This window comes from Pelecanus crispus, chromosome 3 (assembly GCF_030463565.1).
Source record: "Pelecanus crispus isolate bPelCri1 chromosome 3, bPelCri1.pri, whole genome shotgun sequence".
Classification (NCBI taxonomy): domain Eukaryota; kingdom Metazoa; phylum Chordata; class Aves; order Pelecaniformes; family Pelecanidae; genus Pelecanus; species Pelecanus crispus.
The window spans coordinates 109,190,626-109,210,943 of NC_134645.1; the positions used below are offsets into that span (position 1 = coordinate 109,190,626).

The following is a 20,318-nucleotide window of genomic DNA, read 5'->3' on the forward strand; positions in this document are numbered from 1 at the left end:
AAAGCCTCTAAGACAGCATTTATTTCTATAGAGAGAACAGAAATTGTGGACATGTTACTTCATGCATATGTTTTCCCCCATTTGGCTTGGTATTCCTAGCCATAGTGCGTTGGATTAAGAAGATCCAAGCAGCCACCTGTATGAAGTATCTCAGTCTTGAGAAAATAAAATAAAATCACACATTTATTGATCATAAGACATTTTTCTTTTAGGAACTGAGTAGTGTGTTTTTCCAATTTTTATACTTATGTACTTTTATAAAATCCCCTCTGTGCCTTCTATTCTCCAGGCTGAACAGTCCCAGCTCTCTTATCCTTTCCTCATGGGAGAGATGCTCGAGACCCTTTGTCTTCTTAGTGACCCTTCATCTTCTTAATGACCCTTCACTGAACTCCACTAGCTCCATATGCAGTAGCACCATGACTTCAACTTTTGCCTGCCCTTGGTATCCTCGTATCTTTGGAAAAAAAAAAAAAAAACAAACCCCAAACTACTGTCATTAGTATCTGAACAGAGACCAGAGAATCAGTCCTTTTTGGGTCTGCAGGGGTAGCTGTGCTACGGAACAGTACAATGTCTTGGTGAAGTATCATATTCTTACACCTTTCTGTTCGTAAGTACATGAACACGCAATCTATTTACTGGCAATGAGAGTTTTATGGCTGAATATCACACATCTGCTCTAAAAATTCACCCTACGTAGCCCCTTATTTCAAAAATGGAAACCTGAAAATAGCTTTAAGTCAGGAGAAAGGAAACCTGCAATTCCTCAGGCATTCTGAGTAATTGTATGAGCTGTAATTGAAAACTCCCTCATGCAATGTGACCTTGTTTGAATTAATTGGTTTTGGAATTAGTGCTCAATAGTTCAGTAAACGTGGAATTCTCTGAAGTTTACTCACTGCCAAGCAGAGTCCTACTGGCTGAGAAAAGTAAAATGGACAAAAGACAGTTCCCTACTCTGACTTACTCTTTAGTAAGCGTGAGTTTAGTAGAGCTACCTACTACGAATTCGATAAAAGGAGGTGCATATACAACTGATCTGACAGGTTTGCATTATGCTACATTTTCTAGAGAAATGAAGTCATTGTAATGCAGTGTACTGGCCACTGAAGGCTAGTCACTATATCTCCTGAAATCAGCAGTGCTGCATGCTAAGTTTCTCTCGGGATCATCTGGAAATCCCTGAAGCAGAAGAAGTAGTCTTGGACTGACACTTAACATAGGGCAGAAATCCAGGATGCCTTTACGTCCCGTGGCCCAAACTGCATTTTGCTGAAGTCCGTAGCTAGGTGGATTGTTTTTGTCATTAATCTATTCATCAAAAAATACAGTTATAGCCAAATAACTTGCGTTAGAGGAAAATGTGAAGTAGTTTTAAGAAACTGAAAATGATGCTCCCTTTTATTCATCAGCCTAAAACCTGAAGAACTTAACTGAGGCCACTCAGTCAGTGCTTGTTGCTGGAGGAGGATTTCATACCTCTGATTGGAGTGGTTCAGTTCCTCTTTACAGGACTATTTATTCTTTTCTGTTTTAGATGTTTCAGTTTGCATACAAAAGCAATATTCACTGAGCAGATACCCCACCTGATAGACGAGTGTCCTGAGCAGTGGGCTAGAGCAGCAGTGTCTCTCTCAATAAAGTTGAAAGTGTTTTATACAATGTATAATAAAGCCATCAGGAGAAACTGAGTGTATCCCCCACATCTGAACACACGATAACCTGGTATTCAGGATAACCTGGATGGCTAAAGGTGCGAATACCAAATTACTCCCTCTCAGAGGAGGAATTTTAACACATTTTCCTCCTTCACAATAGGCCATCCTAACTGCTATCTCCAGTATCATTGCAACTCAGTATTTCTGCATTCATCATGAAATCAAATAACGTCAGCAGGAAAAACTGTGAGGAAACATCATGAAATATTCTATAACATATGGAGTAAGTCACATACAGGAATCTCTCTGCATATAGGACATGTAACAAAAATAAGTTGACCTTCTCAGACAAAGGAGAAACAACTGGAGACTGGTTAAGATCTTCCAGACCTCCTCATTGGTTATGTTTTCATAGTACAATCCAGTGTTGTACCAGGGTATCTGAATTACTTTTCAGTAAGACAGCCCAGGTATTTCAGGTAGGATAACGTATTGCTCTGGCATGCTGACAGCGTAGCATATATATGTGCAGATATACTTAGACGATAGGGAACCGAGCTGGTACTACCTGGAAAAGTGACCCAGATCTTATGCACTCTACCAGAAAAGTGAAGCGTTGCTTGCAAGAGTAGCAAAGATGTAAGGCAGTAGTAGTTAGGGTGACTACTGCACTCTGCGACTTCCCATTCAGGAAATTACATGTTGTCTGTGATGGAGGGACAAGGTGGGAGGCAGCAGCAGCTGGAGCTGTATTTTCTCAGCTGCGCATCTGACAGCTGCAACTGGATACAGTTCAGAGACAGAAAGCATACGCTGTCAGTCAGGGTTTTTAAACATGAAGTATTTTTTTACTGGCTTCATTATCTCTTTACAAAGTGAAACAGGATGGCTAGAAATGCCCTAACCACAATGAAATAGGAGTCTTAGCAGGGGTGACACAGAGTCCACGCCTAGCTTACAGCGGTGCCAGCAATGCCGGCCGCCTCCTCTGCATTGCCATACGTCTCGTTCATTTACACCTGAGGCAACAGGTAGTGCCGTATGTCTTGTCTCTTTAGAGTCTCCATCAGAGGTGAAGAAGCCTGATTCCACAAATAATTAAACTACATGGGTCTGTGCAAAAGTTATGTGCTCATTAGTACCATAGATATTACCAGTGAACCATCTGGCCTTCTCTGTAAAGTTGCATACATTTAAGACGAGCTAGTTACTGGTAGTTCTTTTTCCACCTATTAGAAAACCCTGTTAACAGAGTCCATTAATAATGTCCCACATAGCTGCAACCTTCCTACCTTCTGAAAGCTGTTAATACATCTAGGAACATTTTAGGAAACTGCATGCTGTAAATATATATTCCATACTTTTGTAATTGAATTCATAGATCAAATAGTACATTTTTTTATTTCAGATTTACATTTTTAGTTACATGAATTAATTTTTAACTAAGCCTGTGTGTTATGATTTAATTGCTTTACAACATCGATAAGAGGCAGTCATGACCTATATCACTACAATTTCAAGTAATAATTAAATTGCAATGCCTGCTAATTTTCTAAGAAATTGCTTTAGTTTCTTTGCCAAGAAGAATTTGTTACATCAGAAGCAAAAAAGGAATTAATGTAATGTAATTTTCCTAAGAATTCACAAGACTGAATTGGAACTGAAGGCTGATGTGAAACTTTGACCTTTTTGACATTTATTTGAATGAAGCCCATGTAACATGTCAAATATTTGCCAACACCATTTTCACATTTCAGACAAGTGCTTCTTTTACAGTTTTCACAGAGGGCTGGAGAAGTAAGGTGGGTTTTTTTTTTTTTTTCATTATAGCAATGATGGGAAATGAAGCATCTCCCTCCAAAGTGACAAGGGCCGAAGACAAATACGGAAGAGTTACCCCTAGGGTTTTAAAAACAAGAACTTATTTGGCAACTGAAATTTTCAATTAATAGTGAATCATATAATCCTTACTATGCTTGTAAATCAGATAAATATTTCTAATTTGAATATTCATCTTACATATAAGCTGAAGACAAACTTGCTCAGTGGTACCAAGATCATAATTTGAATACAGAACCTCACTCAGAACTGTATAGAGTCCTTAGGCTTGGAAACAGTTTTGGCTCAGGAAAACATCTCACATTATCTTTTTTCTCCACAATGTCAATATCACCTCACCACAATAAAGCAGAAAGATTACATATTTGGGCAAGAAAATCTATCTAATAAATAATTTCCAAGATGAGGGAGAAGTCATGTATGAAATGGAGGTTACAGTTTTCAAAACCATGTTATTTAGGCAGCAGACTGCTAATCAATGCAAAACGTTTTTCATAAGTATGAAAACACTGGGATGCAAATACATTTACTGTCTAATCTGGTTATTTTCCAAAACATACTCTATTATTCAGCTTTGTTGCTCTAGAGAAAATAAAATAAATTCTTTTCAGTGAGAATTTTGGGCTTATCTAGCATATAAACTCAAGACAGCTTAGGTTAAAACCAATCAACTTGTTAACCAAAGTAATTCTGAAAGTATTCCAGTTCAGTACCTGGAGTCAGACACTAAAATAGGTACTTAGTTGTGTCTTTTGCCGTGGAAGGTTTCTTCACAGTAATCACACAGTACTATATGACAAAGATGAAAATTAGTCTCTGGGGTAGCAATAAAATCTCATCTTATATCATGATAGCATCTCTATTAAACAAAGGACAGAAACATCCCTAGAGGTGGCACTGTAAGGCACAACTACTGGTTTTACACAAAGTTATATATAGCAATTAAAATACTATGCTTAGGATAAAATAACATTTTATGCTACTTCTGGAATGCAAATTTATGTTATTCAATCTCAGCTTACTTCCTTTCTAAGCTCCCACTGTTCTGTTATACAACAGATGTGTCAAGCAAAATAATTTTAAAAGTATTTTTGCATGATACATTTTGAGCTCTATTTTTACCTTTTGTAGATGGGTAGCCTGCACTGCAATTTAATAGTATGTGGCAAGGACAATATCATAAGTAGGAACTGGCATTAACATATTTGGAAACATAAAAGTGAATTTGGATCACTTAACAAAGAATACATATTTGTTATAGATTTAATTTTAATTATTTAACTGCTATACGTGCAATCTTTTTTCTACCAATACTAAACTCTCATATTCTAAAATGAATAAAGCTATAATCTTTGCTAAGTAACTAAAAAGAGAAAAGAAAGTTGCCAGAAGAATGTTAAAAGATGCTAAAAGTGGGTGGTATAACAATGAATGCTGAAGGTTACTGATGGTTAATAGCAGATGTGTGAAGCTTGCCATAATGTTTATGATTCAGTGCATTGATACAACTGGTTACACCTTTTCTAAAAGCAAGTAATTAATTCCCTGTTACGTTAATTGCCTGTAAGTGTTTAGACCAAATATTTAAAATCTTGCTTCTCTTTTTCTTTGGGTACTTCAAGGACCTAAATTAATGATTTTAAATAATGCAACTGCTCTCATTTAGAAGATCAATTACTTGATAGATAAAAATACCTAAATATCTAACAATATCTAAATTATACCATTTGCACTTGCATTTTTATATTTGCACCTGGATAACTGTATGTATGGGAAATGGAGGTCAAATTAAGGTTATGCTGAAGTCCAGGTCCATTATACTGTGCTTGCAGGATTCTTCTCAGAAGGAGCTTATTCCAAGCGGTAGTCACAAGCATTACAACCCTAAGAACACTGGTATCAGATATTATCATTACACAGGGAAATTGTTTCCAGTGTCAAACATCCTTTTACAAAACAACACGACATATTTTTACATACAGAACAGTGGAAGGGTCATCATAGATTTGCTTACCTGTGGTTGACCTGATAGTTGAGGTGATGTTGGAAGATGCCATCGCAGGTATACATTCATCATCTTGGGAATAGCCTGCCTGAATGGCACGCAAGTAACTGTGGCTTCTTGTTCGGAAACATCCAGGGAGGTCAAGGGCATCCATTGCCTGAGCTTCAACTTCACTAAACACTGATTCACACACCGATTCAAATTGCCCATTAACCTCTGCTTCACTCATCTGAATAAACAACAACAATGCATTTGATTTTTGACTTGCTTTTTGTGATCATCACGGCCTCAACATCTCAAATGGACACCTGTACATTGATGAAGAACTGTTTTAGCAAATAGTTAAAATGTAGTAACCCCTTCTGATCACATTCACATTTTTTTAACTTACATCAGCTGTTTATATTTATATAGTAAGTACATCACAAATGCCATACAATTAATTTTACATTTTACAATAATATCTTTTGTCATACTCAGAGGATTGTAAATACATGATTTAATGGTAACCAACAAGATCAGTCTGCACTGATAGAAATCCACCTTCCGCCAGGATAGGAGAACAGAAATCAGCTATACTAATTTAGCCCTCAAAAGGTGAGGGTGGATTGCCTGGGCTGCTCAATTATCAGCAAAGTTACTACTCATGCGGACATTTAGCCTGTATGGCAGGTTGTTATCTTCCTCTCACTACAAAGGGGCTCAAGGAAGTATTTCATACTTGAAGACATGCAAGTGCAGAGGAGGGGATGCTTCTGAAAGGTTTGTGAAATATTGCATCTAGAGTTGTGTCTAGTGAAGCATGTGAAAGAATAACCATTGTCTGAAATAGAGTGGAAAGTGGTCAGATTAGAAGTAATGCTTGGACCACCTTTAGCTGAGAAGGGCCCTAAATCAGACTCATTCCGTGGTTAACTGGGTTAGCCATTCAACTACTGTGAAAAAATGAGATGCAGCCACTACTGCTGCCTTTTCTTCAGCAGCATTATTTTAAGTCTGTTACTTCTCCCAGCAGGTATGCCGAGGAACCCTGCCTGTCAGAGCACCCTAGATGTGCCTACCTGCATCACCTACCAGGTTGGCCCCTTGGAGGATTTCAGCACCACCCTCCAGCTCCCTGCAGGGCTTGGGCAGAAGCCAGCATCTACCTGCTGACCCTGCCCTGCAGGATAGGCATGATGCAGAACTGTGCATTTTTAGGTAGCTTTCATGATAAACATGGTTTAGGCAGGCTGCCCAGGCTTAGGGAACCTCTCAGTAGGGAACTGCGTATTGCAGTTCTGAAGATGAGTGCCTAAATTCTACCTAGATCATTTTTAACAGTCAGCCCTAACTATCTGTAAATGTACCTGAATAATTCAAAATTACGTTTATCCAAAATCAAACAGGAAGTTAACACTGGACAGACAAATGCATGACCTCCCAATATGTCCTCCTGATAATATTTTTTTTAAAAAAAGAGAGCACTAGAAATCAGAATCACTATAAATACCACGTTAAATTCGTAGCGCCACTAAACAGCACATCCAGTTGATATTACTTTTTCTATACAGCTGCTAAGTGCATTTTTCATTATTACTGTTCTTAGTACATTATTCATTATGGAAACAGAGTGAGTGCAAATGTTTCAAATGTTTTAGGATTTTGATTAAGTAAATGGAAATTTCATACAGAACTTCTGATGATAACGAATAACTGATATTTTAATTTCACGTAAGACATTTTGGCTACTAAATCTCTTCTGAAAGGAATTACATTACCCTTCATAAAATTTGCTTCTAATAAAGTTAAGTAGACTAATGCAATCTTGAAAAGATTAAAAAAAAAAAAGAATCTTACTCAGAAATATTTTGCATACACCACTGATCAGGAAATTTATGGTAATGTAGTCCATAAACACTTTAAGTCCTAACCGCTTCTTTCACACTAAGGTCATTGACAATAGAAGAATAAAAGTTTTAAAACTTAAATTAAAAATATAAACCATGGAACCCAGCATCTTTATTGACTCTACCCTTGGTCAAGAGTGAAAAAGGAAGGATCTCACAAAAAAAGGCATTAAAAATAGCACAAATCATACAAACTGCTGTTACGTAGATGGGACAAGAAGATGATGGTTTCATGGCAAAAGAATAAGAAACAGAAAAAGTTCAGAACTTGTTATTTTAATACATTTACTTTGTGTAGTATCTATTAAATGCATTTATCACTGGTCTGGAAACAGCTGGACTGTGAGGTAGGAAGTATGTGGTTGACACAAAATTACATAGGTTAGTGAAAACTGAAAAAGAAAGTAAGGAACTATATCAGCAGGTTTAGTTAATCTGGCCAATTGAGCAATCTACCTGCAAATGAAATCTATTGTGGACATCCTTCCAGGTAATGCACATTGGAATGAAGAATTTTAACCACTGCTGAAACCAATTAGTCATTATGGACACCTCAGTGAACATCTCCATGCACAGACATGGTCAAAGAAGCAGAAGATGTTAGAATAGTTCTATATTATAGCATTGTTAGGTGACAGCCAACAGCACTGCTTTGAATGCAGGATCTAATTCTTGTGAAACTTTCTCAAACCAGAGTGTAATAAAAATAGAAAATAACGAAACCAGGTAATGAAAACCAACGCATGATAATGATGGGGACAGGTTTCACGAGGGAGCTATGAAAAATAATGAAAGGTGTGGAAAATGACTGACTTTCTAATTCCGATGTGCGCTATACAAGATTATACTTGAATTTATCCCACATAAATTAAGGAATTCGACTGAAGGGCATTAGTCAGGCAACTATTCCCTCCCAACTCTCTACAGTCAGTGGAGACTGACAAGCATTTCCAAAGGGCTCTCAGCCCACTTGGGATGTGCATTGTCCTGGAAGAAACTCTTTCACTCCATTAACTACAGAGGAAGCTTTAGTTGTTGCCTCAGTTAAAAGCCTCAAGTTAGATGAGTTGAATCCAGGCCTGAATAGCCATGCAATACAAATTGAATGTGAATGAATATAAAATTGCTTTAATAAGATTTTTTTTTTAGCATAAGCATTGTGCATAATTAGCTACTATACCCTTAGGTGCCTCACTAAATGGTCAAAGAAAAATAAAGTAACACGTGTCTGAGAAGAGGGCAGAGCCCACCTGTCACGAAACAACACAGGGAAAAAATATCAGGACCAATGAGCATTAGAAACATTGGAAATTTTATGTAAAGTCCTCTGCTAAACAGAACATGCACATACTTCATAAGGCTGCTTGTACTTCAGGCCTGATTCAGATCTCACTTCAACATGAATTAGTACTAACTAACCAACGTAAAACCCGCAGGGTGGAAAAATGTCTCTTTTCATAAGTCTCCATACATAGAATAATTGATGGGACTTATTCTTTCACCCAAGAAGAGTGAGGGATTGAAGTTTAGAGATTAATCACCCCTCCTTGGGAGCTTAATTATTTCAATCTATATCTTAATCTGGCAACCCACATTTACTGAAATCAGAGTAGGTATTTTCACAGGATGACTATTGTAGGAGTGTGCCTCTTATGCTCAGTCTGAATCTTCTTAACATTTAAATATTTAATACAGACTGAAAATGAAAATACCAGTATTTATATTTTTAATGAAAAATAAATAGAAAGTATTATACATGATAGCGTCCCTTTGCTTCTAGCATTCAGTATTTTTCTTGAAATTTTGAACAAGGATTACATTCCTTAGAGCTGAATTACTCTGACAATTCACATCCTTAGTTTGATATTAATAAAAAAATCCCAAACCCTAAAACCACCCACTAGTAACAATTCTCGCGTCTGTGATCAACCTTTAAGAAAAGTTATAACAAGAATTTCCCACCTGACTAACACAGCTGGCCTGACTGAGCGTGCTCACTGCTCTCATATAGCTCTGATTCCTTGAGCGAAACTTTGGGGAATTGTAGTTTGCAGAGGGATCCAGGTTGTGACCCCCAGGCACGTCACTTGCAGTTTGAAGGTAGCTCTGACTACAAAGGAAAGAGGAAGAAAAAAGGAAAGGGTGTAAAACTACAGATGGAATCAATTAGGACACTAAAGACAGTAATTTGTATGAGACTCACAAATCCATTCCCCAAGGTCAAAATCTCTCTCTATATAAAGCATCATAGATCTGTTGTAGTCAAACGCCTTAGCACAAGCAGAGAATCTGTCTGCAGTTCTGCTACCTAGACGATACGAAATTTTAAGTCTTTGCTGTATTTAAACATCATCAATCCTCCTGGCTATTAATGTTGAACTTTACTAAAAGAGAATGTCTAGGTCAACAGGAACAAGAACCAGAGCTAATGCATAAACAAAGTAACTAAAAATGTGTCTTCATAGATAAAATCTGTTACTTGCCATCTGTTTTTCATCAAGGTGTTAGGCATCAAGAGACCTTTTATCTTCAAAGGATTGATATATTTTTACAAAAGATCAAAATATCCCATGTTCAGCTAAAAAAAATAGATTAATAAGGTACTCGGAGCAACTGTGTGAAGCTCTAGAAATGCTTTTCTTACAACACATCTCCCATTTTGGAGGACTGGGACCCTAACACCACACCGGGGCCCTTTCAGTACGCTTTCACTACAAGGGTACGTTAGTCTTCCTGTTTTATGTCAAATATATTGTTTATCTACCATTTCAGGAACATAAAAGAAGTCTAAGAGAAGAACTTTGCTTTGAATACAAAATTTAAAAAGAACCTGAAAGTTGTGAACAAGTTTTACCAGAGTTCTCAGAACCTCTGAAAATCAGATTTTAGGAGCTATGTGACACTTGGCCCTAAACAGCAGAGCACAAATTAATTAATCATTCAGAAAATGTTGTTTTTCATGTGGTAAATAGGCATTTTTTCTATTTATTCCTTAAAGGTAGCTTTAACAAAACCACAGTTTCTAGGAGCAATAGATCTGTTCCAGTTCAGTGTCTGTCAATATTGGCAATACAGCTATTTGATGCTGAGCTGGCAGAGTTACTCAGTGCAGCCATGGCTGTGACATGTGCCTGGGCTGTCTGGGAATTTCCCTGTGAAAGGGGAAGCTTCCTCTCTGGAAGGACCAGACCACTCCGTGAATGAGAAAGCCACAGGTTCAACTCCTGGTGCAAAATGAGGCACAAACCAGGACCTTCTTTCTTAGACCGTACTTATCAAACATTGAGCGTGACCATAGGCTGGTGCTTGAGGAAGGACTCAGCCTTCCTCACTAAGTGGATGCAACCTAAGTTTGGGCTGGAATCCCTGAGGAGCATTCAGGGAGGAATCTCAGACCCTTCATCACAGCTCTGACTATAGTAGAAAACAGTGTTGAGTTCCATCTCCGTTGTGGCCATGTCCTTTGATGTCAGACATGTGAGAGGACCCAGGGTCTCTCACATCACCAGCTGCAAGAGCAGATGGGATTTATAGACCCCCCTTCCCCAACCTTATACTTGGGAGATCGGTTCTCAAGCACTTCCATATGCTCTCCCTGGCTTGGCCATCTCAGGGTCAACATGGGGTGGAGTCCCCATCCCTGGAAGTGTTCAAAAAACGGGTAGATGTGGCACTTCGGGACATAGTTTAGTCTAGTCTACCCTTGATTGGCTTAGAGTAGACTTGGTAGTGTAGGTTAATGGTTGGACTGGATGATCTTAAAGGTCTTTTCCAACCTAAACGATTCTATGATTCTATTCTATGATTCTATGAACATAGACGTAGCCTTGCTTTCTCAGTGCATCTGCCAACGGCTTGGCTATCCGCTTCTCTACGACGGGCTGCTTTCTTCTTCTTCAAAAAAGGACAGGTTTCATTTTCATCTTGGTGCAAGGCAGGCATTTTTTTTTAATTCTTAAGAAATTTCCATGGAGGACAAACATTTTTTTCTTCCTGTCTTTATTCAGTATCTTCTATGGAATACCTCTGTAACCTCAAGACAGAGGTAAACAATGTAGCAACTGTGTTATAACTGCTAAAACCAAACTAAAAATGTATGAGATTGATGCAGGCATGTGACCAGAGGTTAATTAAATCATTACAGTCAAAATGATTTGCAGATTAAGATAGCTGTCTGATAGTGGGTCTAATTTGGTTTTAGATGATGAAAACAAGAACTGTAGCAGCATTTTTTTGTTCCCATAGGTGTGAAGACAAATATAATAGATTAGGTGAAGTGGTGTAGAGCCTCCTTATCTATATTTAGTTGCTGGATGTAACTAAACCTCCTTTCCTCTATAGGAAGCAGGCTGATAACTGTCACCTGGTTTGTGTCATTCTGATTCTTTGCATATGCTTTACTAAATCTGCCTGGTGTTGTTAATTTAGTATTTTTCAAGACAGTTAGATGAGTCCCCTCTGGACCTCCTGCTTGTCATCAGGTGCTAAAGTCTGGGATTCTGAGTTCAGAAGTAGTTTGTGAAAGAGACATTTGAGGTTTCTTCATTAAAAAACGGGCCACATTAAGAAAAGATAGAGGCAACAGAATTAAATTCTAAATTATCAATTGTTTTATAAACTACTTAAAAATTAATTAATTTAAACTGGTTCCTAATAACTGTCTCCTTCATTAAGTAATACTGAACAAACTAATATTTCATTATCCTTGTGGGATATTGCTATCACTAAATAAAATCAACAATTTCTACAGTAATAATTTATTAGGGAAAGAAGCCTAGTATTCCATGGTGCTGCTAACCAGCTGAGTTTTGATAGATGAGTTTGGACATCACCTGATAGTTAAATAATTTTTCATTTATCAGAGGAAAGCAATTGATTCATAGGACTGTAGCAAAATAAAAGGAATATTACATTTATTAGGCTGTAAAAGCAATTTCACATCCATTTGATTAATACTTTGAAATTTTCCTGCTAAAAAGAAAGATTAGTTTTCATTTCTAGGTTATGCACTGAAAGTTATCTTCTAGGATAAATGTCTCAATGCATGGTAAAAATTATGATCTTCCTATGCACATGACCCAGAACCAAAACGCCATAGACCCAAGAGTTACATCAGGAAGTTGCTCTCAAATCATGTCATTATCTGTTGCTCAAGGAACTTTCATGCTTGTCAACAAAGCTACAAAGTACACACCACATGTTGCATAGGTAAATGCTGGCTTTTTTATGACATCCACCCCATCTACAAGCCTAGGAACAAAATTCTTGACCTTAATATCCAAACCAGCTCTATCACTTTGATAAAAGAAAATAATTTTTTTTTTTTATGCTCTGTAGTAGATGTTCTTATATCTTGGCTGATCACTGAAGAAGAGCAAGACAAGCATTCTAACTATAAATCCAAGTTAACACTGAGTCAAGAGGATAATCAGTGCAAACGTTCATGTGTATCCCCATTAGCACGAGGTGGTTTGACAGTTCATCTCCAGGACCACACACAAATACGCATGTTAACATCAAAGAGGTGACTCTACAGTTTTGTACTATGGAAAAGGAGGAAAAAGATGAGACTAACAGAAAAAAAGAAAATTGGTATGCCAGTCCTCTTCCCATTTGCTTTTCCAAACAAACAATATCTTAGGAATGGATTCCCTTTTAAAAGCTTTTTTGCCCTCAGGGGTTGCTTTCCCCTTTCCATTGACTAGGGCAAGTCCTGGGCATCTAGGAAGAGGTCTTAAATTTAATGAGAAGTATCTTAGCTGCAAGCAAGGCTCAAAGCCTAGCGAAACTTTTAGGAATAAGGCAGTCCCATGTAATTGGCCTTGCAGATCTTAAGAACCTCTAGTCTAAAAGCAAAGCTTTAGGATTCCCAGTGAAGATAGCTAAATTTGCAACAGTGCTTTCAGGGCTCAGCAGATTGCATGAGTGTATTCAGGGAGGACAAAATACTGTATTATAACCACATAAAGTGAACTACAGTATGGTGTGCTTATGTGGGACAGTATATCTGATAGCATATTTGGGACAGTATGTCACCCCGATATAGAGTGAATGGGAAAGAGGTTAGGTTTCATATTCCAACAGCAAAACATAGATAAAGAATAAGGGAAGAGGCAGCAGTCCAGAAAAGAGTTCCTGCTTAGAAGTTACTAGAAGTCTTGCATCACAGCCTCCCTTTTCTTGCGTTCCTCTACTCTGCAGACTCAGACCTCTGTATCCAAACCTCATATGCCCTGCCGCTCCTATTTGAAAGCCACCCCTTCCTCCAGCCCCAGAATTCGCATTTACCAAAACCCCCAAGTACAGCTCTCCTTCATTCCTGACCAACCCAGATCCTAATCCTTACTGCTCCCTAGAATCCTCTTAATTCCCAGCTCGCAGGTGTCCTGCTCAAGATCTTCCAAAACACCATCACAGAAGCCGGCATTTGGCCCCTTGCCCTACTTTTGTCCTCTGCAGATTTCAAAAGTGCCCTTAAGACCCCTATCTGTCAGCAGAGTCCAGCTTACCCCTGCTACAGCCATCTAATCCTACTCCCTCACTGGCGACAGTGGCTTCCACAAAAGCACAAACTCTTCTGCTTCTCATAGAAACTAACTATTCTTGCCCACACCTCACCAAAACTGAAATTTAAGAGCAGAATGGGGGAAAATAATTTCTGGAAAATACCTGTTACTTTAGCCCTAAGAGCAACAAGACATGAAGGAAAGGACAGGACAGGACAGGAAAGGAAAAGAAAAAGAAAAAGAAAGAGAAGACAGTATTTTTTACTCTTTTGACTCCAGAAAACAAATTTTCTTCTGTGTTTTGCTATGTCTTGTCACTGACCTTAACAGGACTCAGCAGAGTAAAAATGTAGGCCGAAACTTAAGTTTACTTATACTATAATCAAAAAGAATTAGATAATGTTTGTCAAGAGATTTCAGGAGATGGAAGACCACATCTACATCTCCTTATCTTTTCCCCACTTATGCCATTGAAACAGAAGACTTGTAAAACTAGAGCGCCATTTAGAACAAGTTTTAATGAAATGAACAATCATGGAAGCTAATCGAATAACTGCAATCAAGCATTAACTAATGATACGGGAAGGACTCTTATTTCCTCATCTTTAGCCATCTATTATTTAGCCATCTATTTCCTGCTCTATTAACAGTGTATTTTTAAGAGGAGTAAGATGCTTACTTTATTGTATAGACAAAACTAACTTTGGCTTTTTTTTTTCCTGCATTCCATTGTTTTATATAACTTTTGGAAAGTTTCAATGACCACGGATAGTGCCTGAAGCTGCCCAACGACTTCAGCATATAGTGCTGGGGGATTTGAGGCATTCCCACTGTGGTGCGTACCAAAGCACCTTGCACCACTCACTTGAAGTCCATCACTTTGTGCAGCACTCAGCCCATGCTTTGTCATCACTGAGTTCAGATGCTGATGAACACCCAGGATGGTTTGTGGTGTGTTCTCTGAAGTCTCTTGTCATTGCTGTATGACAAATATTACTGTATGCTAGAACCACAACACACAGTACTGTACCGTGACTTATGCAACCATCTCATGTTTTGCAGAAGACAAATCTTTTTGTCATTTGGTGAAAAGTTATGTATGACAGTAAACCAATATGGTTTCACTTTTAGGACACCTTGAGATGCCAGATTTGGAGGCTAACATGGTTTTACAGCTTATAGCTAAGCCAGGGTCAAAACAAAACAAAGAAACCCCCTAACTTCTCCCCACAAATTCAGATTCCTGAGCAGCAGTACTTGACAGGCAAGACAACCCTAGTGGGAACGTGGGGTGTCAGTCCTGAGAAAGGGATCTCTGTCACACTGCTTTTTTTTTTATTATTATTTTTACTGTCTGTATTTTATTTTCTAATAAGTGATTGATATCATATACTTTGTCATAAACCTAATACCTTTGCTGAAAGAAGTATGGACATGATGCCAACAATGCAGCAAATGTCGTACATTTGCCAAGGTCATTCCTTGATCTACTCACATTCAAAATAATGATCACTCCCCAGAGTACCTCTTCTCTGTCAAATGTTCAGTGATCAGTGCATCCTGGGTCAAGAAGGTACCAAAAGTGAATGAAAATATTTCCGAGCCTCTAAAAGTTGCAGCAAGAAAGTCACTTTCTGACTCTGAATAGGTCTATCAGGTTTATTAAGGGAGCATCAGATATAAAGAAAGTCCATTTTCCATCAAATTAATTTTTGGAATTGTAATATTCTAAAATAGTACCTTTTTATTCTCATGATCATGCCTGCATTTGTCCAAAAATCTGAGAATGAATGGGAACATTAAAGAAAGCACAATCACCTCTGTTAAAATCAGTATATGCAATTCAGAAGTATCATTCTGGGACAAAAAGATAAAATTTGTAAAAGAATTCATCTTGGGCACCTAAAAGGGAGGTGCATTAGGATTAGCAAGGTAGCATAAGTTATCAAAACCTATTTTATTGAGAGATTTGCATCTCAATGGATATTCATTTCTCTATCTGGATCTATCTTAACTATGTCTTTGTAGGTACATGAAATAACTCATCGACCAGAATCTAATGATTAAGCTTAGCTAGCAGTGCCATTGTATGGCAGCTGCGAGGCATTTTGTGTCTCCGTGGATCCCTGCTGAAGTCAATAAAGCTCTGCAAAGGGGCACAGATGTGCCTGTGTGCAGCCCATTGGAGAACTCAGAGTATAGATATTAAGTCTGATTCTCCCTTCAGAACAGCAGTTAGTCTGGTTCTTTGAAAAAACTGAAAGTACACATAAATCTGGTGAATTTATCTCTCGTGAAGAATTTCTTTTCTAATCTTTGCCAGACTGGAGCTTCTCTTTGATCAGTGATAGATATGAGAATTTGGGCCAAATTAAATTTTTAAGACGCCTATATATTTCATCATTGACCCATAGCCTTTTTTAAAAAAGGTGCCTGAAAGATATTGAACATTTGATTTATTACAGGAATATGTTAGGAAAGAGGTGGATACTGCTGTTTCCATCCTTATGAAATGCCTACTAATCACTGGTAGGAAAGAACCTTTCTTGTCAGTAAGTATTTAGGGATTTTGTACAACATGAACCAGAAGAGAATGAGGGGAAATCATCCAGAATAGTTAAACAGTCTGGTGGTTTGATCACTCTTTGCAAAGATACAGAGGATGTAGGCTCAATCAAGCCTGTACTACATGCAGAATGTGCATGTAATAAAAAAAGTCTGATGTGGGAAATCTGAACTCAGAGCTATTGTTTGTAAAAGGTGACAGATGTGCACATAGCTTAGCTAATCCTAAAAGTCTTGTTCCAATATCCTATTTTGAGCTTGCCCTGGAGAGTAGGGAGCAAACTGGTCAGCAACAACAAAACTCAAGCAGATGTTATGGCGAAAACTTAGAGGCATTTAAAGCATTGTGTAGCAGTTCAGTAAATGGATCTGAGAATCTAAGCAGAACTCAAATATTGGATGTGTGTTCCTAAATCCCTTTATGGAATTGAAATATGCATAATTTTCTTCAGGAAGCTATCTGCGCCTCCTCCCCCCCCCCCTTTTTTTTTTTTTTTATTTGCTTTTGGTACATATACATGTACACATGCAAAAAATCATAATTAGGCAGAACAAATGTAGACTACAGACCATCAGGATTCAGTAAAGCATCTGAGCATGAGCTTAATTTAAACATACATGTAAGTCCATTAAAGCCAACAGGTCTTAAGCAAATAAGTGACCTTCTCATGCTGAAATTGAAGATATTAATGAGACTATGTAATTTCTCATGGAAAAATAAAGTAGAATTGGGAGAAGTGAAAATATATATATGATTTTTGCTTTTTAACCAAAAGCATCTTAATTTTCAAATCCTTGCCTGAAGAAGTGTTTCTACACACATACTCTGTAGTCTCATTTAGTTTTTATTAAAAACGTAAAAAAATGAGAAAAGTAGCTCTTGATCCTTTTCAAATGAAAAGTAAAAGTAACGTATTTTTTTGAAAGCAGGAACAAATAAGCACCAGAAACCAGAAATATATTTTCTCTTGGATCTCAGTATTTGTGCTTGTGAGACTGGCCTGAATCTTACTGCATTTTTACTGCAATCCATCACATAATTGTGTCTTTCTGACAAAAGCCTATTTTATTCCTGACAAGACTCTGCACTTTGTTCCGAGCCTTAGGATCCCCTTTCCATCCCTAATCCAGGGTAATACATTTCAGCCCTACAACGCAAAGCTGGTATTTGCTACAATGAGGCAGGAGAACTGGGCTCAATTACTCCCCAGGTTTCACACTATGCTACTTCTAAGAGAACAAGGTGCCTAACACTGCTTAAGAGCATTTCCTATTATTCTGCAAAGGAAGAAAGAATGGGGACTGTCTTCTGACCCTGTAAAAGATACTTCCTAGGTAGCCAGATGACTAGCTGCCCTTCATTAGCATTCCCTCTTAACCCTCTGGACTAATCTAACCCAGATCTTATTGACTGCAGCAGAGAACACTATCACTGTGCCAGTGGCCCACTGATTGCATTATTAGTTGATAAGGCTTTGTAATTAGCCCTCAAACTCTCCTCAGTAAATCTCCAATTTCACCCCTCAGAGACTCTGAGTAGAAGCTACTACACTATAGGGCCTCAGAAAGCTACTAATGAAGTGTGTAATGAGGCTTTTTAGAGTCTGAAGATTGAGGAAAAAAACAAAGATAAATAAAAAGCATATAAAAGATGAGGGTTACTTTTCTAGAGATTTTTCCCATCTCTTCTATTGAAAATATTTCTCAGGAATGGCTTCAAAACCATTCCTAATTTAAAATGCAGAAGAGTTAACGGTAAATTGAAGTTTACCCTTAAAAATTAAAAAAGGCTTGCATCACTGGTGTGCTGCAATGGCTAGCATTGAAATAGGACATTAATTTCTTTAGCAAGGAAGCTGTGCTTCAACTCTCAATCTGTGATGTTTTTGCAGCACACCCACTCCTCCTCGTGTGCACGCTTACCCACAGCCTGCAATATCAAGACTTCTCTCTGTGTACTTGCCACAAATTTGTCCATCATTAAATGATATGGCATTGGCACTGTCATGGGCAGAGGTGGATGAAAAGACAGAGGTTTGGTCTCATGCAGTGTTTCCAAACTTCTCATCTGGTTTTCACTTTCTCATGTTGTAAGTGTGCTACAGTTAGGACAAATGGTAGGTTTTTTTTTTTTTTTTATAATGGAGATCTCCCACATATCTTAGAAGAGCCTGTGCTGTTCCACGATTTCTGCTGAGCCAAGGGCTCTGGCAGTTAAGTGCTGTCAGATATTCTTGTTGCAGTTTAACCCCCTTGCTGTGTGCTTTGGCAACATTTTTGTTGCCACAATAGAGTCTGCAGAACAGAACATGTAGACGTGCTTTGGGTCATAGTCCAGATACCCTTTAAGTCAGCATGAGTTAGTATGGCCACGGAGAGATACAATCTCTCACTCTGAAAAGGGGAAAGGCAGGGAAAGGTTATTTTTAATTCAGATCACTGCTTTGATCTGGTTTACCATAAGCCCAGAAAACACTTGTGTCGCAACTGTTTCAGGTCATACTTAGGCATATTAGCTTAAAGTACTGAAAAAAACCAGTGGTTTTGCATTGAGATACCAGACTGTGAAGTAGAGTGGCTGAAAAATATATATGCATTGTGCTCTTCAAGTGTGCCGTGGGCTTTAATAACATCCAATGCAAAGGTCTTAAACATTTCAGGGACGCACGGCTTCTTTCTCCGTGAACACGACTCAGAGTTTGAGAGACTCGCTTCCATACAGAGGCCAAAACCAGGCAGAAGTTTAGATGGAGCATACAGCAAGACAAATCAGAGCACCACTGGTACAATACTGTGGCAGTCCACCAAATAATCTGTGCTATGGCAGATTTCCTTCCTCATTGAAACCCCACATTTTTGTACCACCTATCTGCTCACATGCCTTTCTGTCTGCTCACCCATCAGTTTAAGGTACCTGGACTACCAGCTGCCACAGTAAGGTCTGCCATTAGAGGATCACAAAACAAAAGTACACATTGCTGTCAATGATTTTATTTTATTGTAGCTTAACCTATTTCATCCTCGTGTTTGCAGCATCTAGATTCCCATGAGTCACTTCAGAGCATAATGGAAAACTTGAGCACAGCACGACTACTCACTTGCGTGAGTGATACCAGTACGATCTTCAAATATAGTGTGTTAACTTTGGGCTAAATGCTATTGTTATCCCTTTTGACTAAATGGTTAGACAGTTTTCAGAGTCTTTCACAACACTTCAAAAAGGAGATACTGAAAATGGAACTTGCTATTTCTACAGTGCTCTCCTGTTCATTTACATAATCGGTATATTAAGTACTCTTTTCCTGAAAATGAGAAGATTCAAATAAGTGGACCATTGTCTTCAGTCATAGAATTGTTTTTCCATCACATAGTCCCAAATTCTAGTTTTCTTTTCAGCTTTCCTTTCTGGATCCCAGTGTCTCTGATGCTTCCATCTCCCAGCTTTGCTTGATTTTGTCACAAACACAAAGAAATAACATTTACTATGTTGGAAGGATACCCTTACAAATCATATGGGTCAGTGTCTCTTCCAGGATTGTACAAAACTTATTTAGGACAGACATTCCCTTTGTTTCAGCTACCAGGTCCATAAACTGTTCAGCTGTTTTGACCTTTACTGTAAATGAAAACGCCTAGCAGTACACTACCTACCTTCTACAAGCTACCTTCTGTAAACTACCTTCCAACACAGTTGAACTCCATCCCCAGTAGCATCACCGCACGGCAGAAAACAATGGGCTGAATTGAAAGGGCTTGCATTTCACCTCCAGAAGACCTATATTTGTTCACAGGACACCAAAACTGACATCTGACAGATTTTGTATGTCTAATCATGATGTAAAATAAAAAAATA

General features: G+C 38.1%; 1 protein-coding gene across 1 annotated transcript in view; it reads right to left on the reverse strand.

Moving 5' to 3' along the window:
* The window catches only part of DLGAP2 (DLG associated protein 2), a 325,523-nt gene that overhangs the window by 44,138 nt on the left and 261,067 nt on the right, over window positions 1–20,318 (reverse strand). The window contains 2 exon segments of the mRNA XM_075706970.1: window positions 5,515–5,734; window positions 9,357–9,504. Coding sequence (XP_075563085.1) covers window positions 5,515–5,734; window positions 9,357–9,504 — 368 coding nt within the window.